Source organism: Cucurbita pepo, chromosome LG08 (assembly GCF_002806865.2).
Source record: "Cucurbita pepo subsp. pepo cultivar mu-cu-16 chromosome LG08, ASM280686v2, whole genome shotgun sequence".
NCBI lineage: Eukaryota > Viridiplantae > Streptophyta > Magnoliopsida > Cucurbitales > Cucurbitaceae > Cucurbita > Cucurbita pepo.
Window position 1 is genome coordinate 9,863,682 of NC_036645.1, and position 8,380 is coordinate 9,872,061.

The 8,380-nt window shown below is 37.0% G+C and overlaps 2 protein-coding genes across 3 annotated transcripts in view; one reads left to right on the forward strand and one right to left on the reverse strand.

The window, feature by feature from the left end:
• Nucleotides 1–3,716, reverse strand: part of LOC111799958 (myb family transcription factor PHL7-like) — a 6,038-nt gene extending 2,322 nt beyond the window's left edge. Inside the window, exons 1-2 of one of the 2 annotated variants that reach the window (XM_023683496.1) lie at nucleotides 2,194–2,570; nucleotides 1,532–1,768 (exon numbers count right to left, since the gene is read on the reverse strand). In XM_023683496.1, the coding sequence (XP_023539264.1) occupies nucleotides 1,532–1,739 (208 nt within the window). In that variant the 5' untranslated portion in view covers nucleotides 1,740–1,768; nucleotides 2,194–2,570. Of the gene's footprint in view, nucleotides 1–1,531; nucleotides 1,769–2,193; nucleotides 2,571–3,338 lie in introns of those variants that run through there. The other variant, XM_023683494.1, reaches the window with a different exon arrangement.
• Nucleotides 3,717–6,869: 3,153 nt separating this feature from the next.
• On the forward strand, nucleotides 6,870–8,013 carry LOC111799957 (60S ribosomal protein L7-1-like; the record flags this gene model as incomplete). Its single annotated transcript, XM_023683493.1, is given in 4 exon segments — nucleotides 6,870–6,967; nucleotides 7,053–7,190; nucleotides 7,281–7,383; nucleotides 7,518–8,013. Coding segments are annotated over 4 exon segments (555 nt in total), but the record flags the coding sequence as incomplete, so codon positions are not given.
• Between the last annotated feature and the right edge of the window lie 367 nt (nucleotides 8,014–8,380).

Below are 8,380 nucleotides of genomic sequence, written 5' to 3' on the forward strand. Positions count from 1 at the left end.
CCAAAAAAAAAAAAAAATCCCCGGAGCTCTTTGACCATTGGTAGACTCGACTCCTAGATAATACCATTAAGTAGAATAGATAGGTGGATAATCTAACGTGAAAGTACTATATTACTTTTATGCAAACAGCTTACATGCCACCCTTCCTTTCTCTCCTCTCTGGTTCTCTCCTTTTATAATCACCCTTTTGTCCCATTTTAGGCTCAACCTAACCAATTCTTTTGGATGGATGGCCCCAATTTATAAGGATATATCAAGCCTTCTTTATTTCTTCTTTGATGAACAGCCCTTAAAGACAAAGAAAGGTCTCTTTGGTCGAATACTAGAAGCACACTCTAAGGGACTTTTCAGAGTGAAAGTAACAGAAAAGAAAAAAAAAAGAAAAAAAAAAGAAAAAAGTTCATTTTTGTTGGATGGAATACTTTTTATGGTTTCCACTAGGTGCAAGCTTAGGACTTCTTTTTTATTGCAGTATAACTACTCTCAGTTCAGTAATTTCTTTTGGACTGGAGTTTTTCTTCCCGCTTATCTTCCTGATTTCATTCTCTCAACGAAATTCTTCCTTTTTGTTCAGTTATATTGTAAGAAAAGAAAAGCTGAAGATCTTCTTTGTAAATATAATTATACGTTTAAGAATATAAGTTATATTTTATCATTCAAATATCATTACTTTTCTGTCAACTGGTTGTGGTGGTCAATTGATAAAGTTCACTTTTCGACATGGATAAATTTACTCTATCCTACTTCAAAGCTAGTTTTCTCCTAACAAGATGTAAGGATGGCTTTGCAATATTGCCAGAAGGATTGAGATGACATAAAAAAAAAAAAAGATAACATTCATGATGTGTACAAGGCCAGAAAAGTAAAAGTTAAAAGTTATCTCATAAACATATTCCAATGCAAACAATGCTTCATCAACGCCAAGATTACTCTCCTCTTACAGAAACCTATATTTTGTAGCTAGTTTCCTTCCGTGTTGATACCATACGATAGCTTTTCATAAGCTCGGTACTAGTGAAGCATTATTACATATAGGGGGAGTTGTTTCTTACCAAAGTAATACTGATTGCATTTACAATAATAAATGACCTAGAAGAATGCTTTTCAATCCCCTAGGGATCTTGGTAACACAAGAATGTAAGCATGCACTCCTTTTTTTCCCCTAATTCATGGTTTCTTTTGGCTTTGCAACATAAAAATAAAGGCATCTAGCAAGTCTCCGGACCCAATTTGCGCACACCTCAAGCCCCTCAACATAGGACCACAGAACCACATTTAATACTCAAGACTATACGTATATCAACTTCCGAGTTGTGCCTTGTAAACTCTTCTACTACACTACTTCATTTCAAACCCCCTTGAACTCATCAAATAACATCTAGCCTACAAATGTGCATAGAACCACATTTAATCAAGCTAGTACGGAGAAGAAATTGTTGCATGGCTTCATTCAATATTTTCCCCTTTTCTAATCCTGAAAATTAAGATGAAAGAAAATGCACAATAACATCACTAAAAAGAAAATACCCACTATCTGGTCCACCAAGTTGTGTGATGGCATCCACAAAACGGTCGTGAAGATCAGATGTCCACCGCAACCGTTGTTTTCCACCTCCCCCAGGTGGCATTGGACTTTTGGCTGTAGATCCACCAAGAACCGCAACACTTGCACTTTGTTCGGCACCTTGAGATTTATGTGGAACTAAGCTCGCAGTTGAAAATTTCTTAGCATGATACATGATGAGGAGAAACAACTTGAAAAAAATTCCTGCGAAAAATTATAATCTACTTCAGCAGCTTCACAGAAATGATAACTGGATAGGATTTTACATGACAGCTTATCAATACTCCAATAACAACAAAAAAATCAATCGAACCCATCTCTCAAATTCACAACAAAACAATTGCTCTGTGTCTGTTAAGACATAACATGAAATTCAATTTTAAGTCACAAGAAATGCTCCAAATCACACAGCAACAAAAACTAGAAAAATAAGATCCATGCACTTCACGCTACACGGCTTCAAAATGCTTAAAAAACCGTTTTTCAACTTCAATGGATGAAAATATTATTGAAAGAAACAATACTAAGTAAATAAAATAAAATAAAAACCCAGATAATCCCAGCATAATTAAGAAGCAAAATTAAGAGTAAGCTAACAGAATCTACGAAGTTAATGAACTATGCATCACCTGGAATGGACTCAGAAGGACGACGATGGCGGGTGAATTAGCTTCAGAACCATCACCTCCAAAGTCAACAGAAACACAACAAAATATCCAAATTTTAGGGGGCAAACGCAGCCGACGATGAATTTTGAAGTCGAGGCAACGATCAAGTGGTTTGAGTAGAAGTGTGTGGCGGCGGCGGCGACGGTGGTGGTGGAACACGGTGGCAGGTAGCCGGTCTCCGGGGAGCAAACTGGAATTGGAATTTGTCCGTTTTAGGGTTTGAGAAAGGAAGACAAGAGAGCAAGAATTCTGATTTTGGCAAGATGGTTCGTCAGGACCGGACGAAGCTCTTTCTCTCTCTTCTTCTTCTCTCTCCTTTTGTTTATTTTTTAATTCTTTTTTGCTCCTTTTATTTATTTAAATACAAAAACAAACAAACAAATAAATAAATAATAAAAGACGGAGTTTTAATTGTGTCATAGCGTACGAAGGACGGCGATATTTATATAGCATCTCGGGTCACAATGTGGGTCCCACCACGAAACCAGGGTACAAGAGGATGCCCAATAAAAATTGTGACCAATCATCAGCCCAATAAAACCCAGCCCACTATATGAAAAATTGTGTCCAATCAAAAAGCCCAATATACCCCAGCCCACTATATGAAAAAATTGTGTCCAATCATAAAACCCAGCCCACTATATGAAAATTGTGTCCAATCAAAAAGCCCAATATAACCCAGCCCACTATATGAAATTGGGTCCAATCATAAAGCCCAATAGAACCCAGCCCACTATATGATAAATTGTCCAATGATGAAGCCCANTAACAACAAAAAAATCAATCGAACCCATCTCTCAAATTCACAACAAAACAATTGCTCTGTGTCTGTTAAGACATAACATGAAATTCAATTTTAAGTCACAAGAAATGCTCCAAATCACACAGCAACAAAAACTAGAAAAATAAGATCCATGCACTTCACGCTACACGGCTTCAAAATGCTTAAAAAACCGTTTTTCAACTTCAATGGATGAAAATATTATTGAAAGAAACAATACTAAGTAAATAAAATAAAATAAAAACCCAGATAATCCCAGCATAATTAAGAAGCAAAATTAAGAGTAAGCTAACAGAATCTACGAAGTTAATGAACTATGCATCACCTGGAATGGACTCAGAAGGACGACGATGGCGGGTGAATTAGCTTCAGAACCATCACCTCCAAAGTCAACAGAAACACAACAAAATATCCAAATTTTAGGGGGCAAACGCAGCCGACGATGAATTTTGAAGTCGAGGCAACGATCAAGTGGTTTGAGTAGAAGTGTGTGGCGGCGGCGGCGACGGTGGTGGTGGAACACGGTGGCAGGTAGCCGGTCTCCGGGGAGCAAACTGGAATTGGAATTTGTCCGTTTTAGGGTTTGAGAAAGGAAGACAAGAGAGCAAGAATTCTGATTTTGGCAAGATGGTTCGTCAGGACCGGACGAAGCTCTTTCTCTCTCTTCTTCTTCTCTCTCCTTTTGTTTATTTTTTAATTCTTTTTTGCTCCTTTTATTTATTTAAATACAAAAACAAACAAACAAATAAATAAATAATAAAAGACGGAGTTTTAATTGTGTCATAGCGTACGAAGGACGGCGATATTTATATAGCATCTCGGGTCACAATGTGGGTCCCACCACGAAACCAGGGTACAAGAGGATGCCCAATAAAAATTGTGACCAATCATCAGCCCAATAAAACCCAGCCCACTATATGAAAAATTGTGTCCAATCAAAAAGCCCAATATACCCCAGCCCACTATATGAAAAAATTGTGTCCAATCATAAAACCCAGCCCACTATATGAAAATTGTGTCCAATCAAAAAGCCCAATATAACCCAGCCCACTATATGAAATTGGGTCCAATCATAAAGCCCAATAGAACCCAGCCCACTATATGATAAATTGTCCAATGATGAAGCCCAATAGAACCCAGCCCACTATATGAAAAATTGTCCAATCAAAAAGCCCAATAGAACCCAGCCCACTATACGAAAAAATTGTCCAATCATAAAGCCCAATAAAACCCAGCCCACTATGTGAAAAAATAAAGCCCATTAAAACCCAGCCCACTATATAAATAAATAAAATAAAAGAAAGAGGAACCCTAAACCCACACCGTCTTCATCTCCTTCTCCCGCAGATCAGTTTCGCCGCCGTCTTTATCCCGATCGTGGTATCGCAGCTTCCCGCGACTTTCTACTCTATTGTCATTACTGGTATACTCCCGATCTCCATCCGTCTTTCTTCTCACTTGAAAAACGACTCGTTGCTAGTCTCGTGCTTTGATTACTCCCTTGCCCTGTGGGTATTGACTACGGACTGTTCTTTCCGGTTTGTTTTNTAAAGCCCAATAGAACCCAGCCCACTATACGAAATAATTGTGTCCAATCAAAAAGCCCAATAAAATTGTGTCCAATCATAAAGCCCAATAAAACCCAGCCCACTATATGATAAATTGTCCAATGATGAAGCCCAATAGAACCCAGCCCACTATATGAAAATTGTCCAATCAAAAAGCCCAATAAAATCCAGCCCACTATATGAAAAATTGTCAAATCAAAAAGCCCAATAGAACCAGCCCACTATATGAAAAAACTGTCCAATCAAAAAGCCCAATAGAACCCAGCCCACTATATGAAAAAACTGTCCAATCAAAAAGCCCAATAGAACCCAGCCCACAATATGAAAAAACTGTCCAATCAAAAAGCCCAATAGAACCCAGCCCACAATATGAAAAAACTGTCCAATCAAAAAGCCCAATAGAACCCAGCCCACAATATGAAAAAACTGTCCAATCAAAAAGCCCAATAGAACCCAGCCCACAATATGAAAAAACTGTCCAATCAAAAAGCCCAATAGAACCCAGCCCACAATATGAAAAAACTGTCCAATCAAAAAGCCCAATAGAACCCAGCCCACAATATGAAAAAATTGTGTCCAATCATAAAGCTCAGTAAAACCCAGCCCACTATGCGAAAAGAAATTGTGTCCAATCATAAAGCCCATTAAAATCCAGCCCACTATATCAATAAATAAAATAGAAAATAAATAAAATAAAAGAAAGAGGAACCCTAAACCCACACCGTCTTCATCTCCTTCTCCCGCAGATCAGTTTCGTCGCCGTCTGTATTCCGATCGCTGTATCGCAGCTTCCCGCGACTTTCCACTCTATTGTCATTACTGGTATACTCCCGATCTCCATCCGTCTTTCTTCTCACTTGAAAAACGACTTGTTGCTAGTCTCGTGCTTTGATTACTCCCTTGCCCTGTGGGTATTGACTACGGACTGTTCTTTCCGGTTTGTTTTTCTGATTGGTTGTTGATAGTCTTGTGCGTTGAATGTGAGCTAACTGTTTGCTATTGTTGCCATTTGCACTATAAATCACTGCGGTTTGTTTTGTTTTTTCAATGATTCTTTTGTGGCATAACACCACTTCGAATTGAAATTCTTTCATATTTAATGTTCTCTCCCACATTGGTCACGTACAATACCGTCTGCAATTNTTGTCCAATCAAAAAGCCCAATAAAATCCAGCCCACTATATGAAAAATTGTCAAATCAAAAAGCCCAATAGAACCAGCCCACTATATGAAAAAACTGTCCAATCAAAAAGCCCAATAGAACCCAGCCCACTATATGAAAAAACTGTCCAATCAAAAAGCCCAATAGAACCCAGCCCACAATATGAAAAAACTGTCCAATCAAAAAGCCCAATAGAACCCAGCCCACAATATGAAAAAACTGTGTCCAATCATAAAGCTCAGTAAAACCCAGCCCACTATGCGAAAAGAAATTGTGTCCAATCATAAAGCCCATTAAAATCCAGCCCACTATATCAATAAATAAAATAGAAAATAAATAAAATAAAAGAAAGAGGAACCCTAAACCCACACCGTCTTCATCTCCTTCTCCCGCAGATCAGTTTCGTCGCCGTCTGTATTCCGATCGCTGTATCGCAGCTTCCCGCGACTTTCCACTCTATTGTCATTACTGGTATACTCCCGATCTCCATCCGTCTNTCACATGCATAAATCCCCCTTTTGGGATGTAGATGGATTGTACATTGAACTCTTCCTTTTAGTTTACCCTTTTATAGATTCAATTATGGTCTCCAGTACTCTCTTCTTATGTGCAAATTATTGGTGTAATTAATATTGGTTCAAAGGGTATCAGGTTGGGCATGCAATAATGTTGAANTGTTGCTAGTCTCGTGCTTTGATTACTCCCTTGCCCTGTTCGTATTGACTACGGGCTGTTCTTTCCGGTTTGTGTTTCTGATTGGTTGTTGATAGTCTCGTGCGTTGAATGTGAGCTAACTGTTTGCTATTGTTGCCATTTGCACCATAAATCACTGCGGTTTGTTTTGTTTTTGTTTTTTCAATGATTCTTTTGTAGCATATCACCACTTCGAATTGAAACTCTTTCATATTTTATGTTCTCTCCCACATTGGTCACGTACAATACCGTCTGCAATTTGAGTGTTTAAGGCTAGCTTTGTTTGTTCAGTTTTCGATATGCTTGCTCTATTATTTATTGAGTTTCTGCTATTGAGAATGGGAGTTTGATTTTTTTTTTTTTTTTTTTTTTTTTTTTTTTTTTTTTTTTTTTTTTTTTTTTTTTTTTTTTTTTTNACATTTATCTTATGTAGGAACTCGACTTTGTCAAGATGAAGCACAGGATAAAGAGAAAAAGAACTGCCTTGGTGCCATCAAAATCAAAATTGATTTTTATAATTCGGATACAGGGGTAAGAATGTCTTAACATTTACTTTCTTTTCCCTCCTTTTGTGTAGCTTCACAAGATTAGTAATTGCTTCACTACATTTTTCCAGCAAGAACGACATGCATCCAAAGACAAGGAGTCTCTTATATAAGCTCGGACTAAGTAGAGTTTTCAGCGGGGTCTTTGCGAAGGCCAATGAGCATATTCTAGGAAAGCTACAAAGGGTGGAGCCATATGTGACATATGGGTATGTGAACAATCATTTTTCTTATACTAGGTCCACTAGATTTCACGCTTCTTTCTCCATGATTTTACTGAAATTTTGGTTGAATTTCAGATACCCTAATCTTAAAAATGTGAGGGAGCTCGTCCATAAGAAGGGATTTGCAAAGATAGACAAACAAAGAGTTCCTCTAACTGACAACAACATCATCGAACAGGTACGACAAACCATCTTAGCTACTCTACTCCCGGGTTGGAAAGACTTTGATAGTATTTCAAAAAGATTTTTAACTGTCAAAAGTTTTTTTAAGCACATGGCCTTATTCTCTTATACTTTAATGGTAAATTTCAGGAATTGGGCAAGCATGGAATCCTATGCATGGAGGATATTGTGCATGAAATTGCTAATGTTGGCCCACATTTTAAGGAGGTAATTTCCTTTCTATGGCCCTTTGAACTTGAAAAGCCAGGAAGTGGACTTCAAGGGAAAAAATCATTGTACAAGGAGGGTGGAGATGCTGGGAATAGAGAGGATGATATCAATGATCTGATTGATGCGATGAATTAGGTTTGAATCAGATCATTTGATTTAAAGTTAGGTTTCAAAAAACCTGAAGGAGCTGATAGTTTCTGTAATTCAATTTTGTTAGTATCGTTAGTTTTTATGTTGTTCTACTCATAACTATCAGTTTCTTGACCTATCAGCTTATGAGACTTTTAACTTGTATCCAAGGGCTTGTAATGTGTGGATACAGGAAAATTTTCTGGTGCCACTGTTGTATCTGATCTTTTACCAATTTGGCACAAAACGTTATTAAGTGATATATTATTTTATTTTATTAGCGCTACAATATTCTTAAATGTTGCTATTATGGTAACGGTACAACTGTCGTCTTGATCTCCTCACCAAACTCAGTTTGAGTTTGATCTCGACATCGAAGTTATCATCTTAGAAGTCGATTTTTATTTGATGTATTAGTTTTTTACTAAAAATTGTAATTAGAGAAATTTTAAATTATAAAGCCCTTGATTTGAGTTTGGTTTTAAGGTATTTGATTTTATCTAGAAATTGAAAATCTAACAATTTAGCCTTTTAGTTTATTATAAAACTAAAAAAAGATCGATATTATTTTAAAATTGTGATCTTGTTTTTATATAAGACTTCTTTAATGTCTAATGTCGAACTTAATCTTTAAAATTCTATTTTTTTTATTT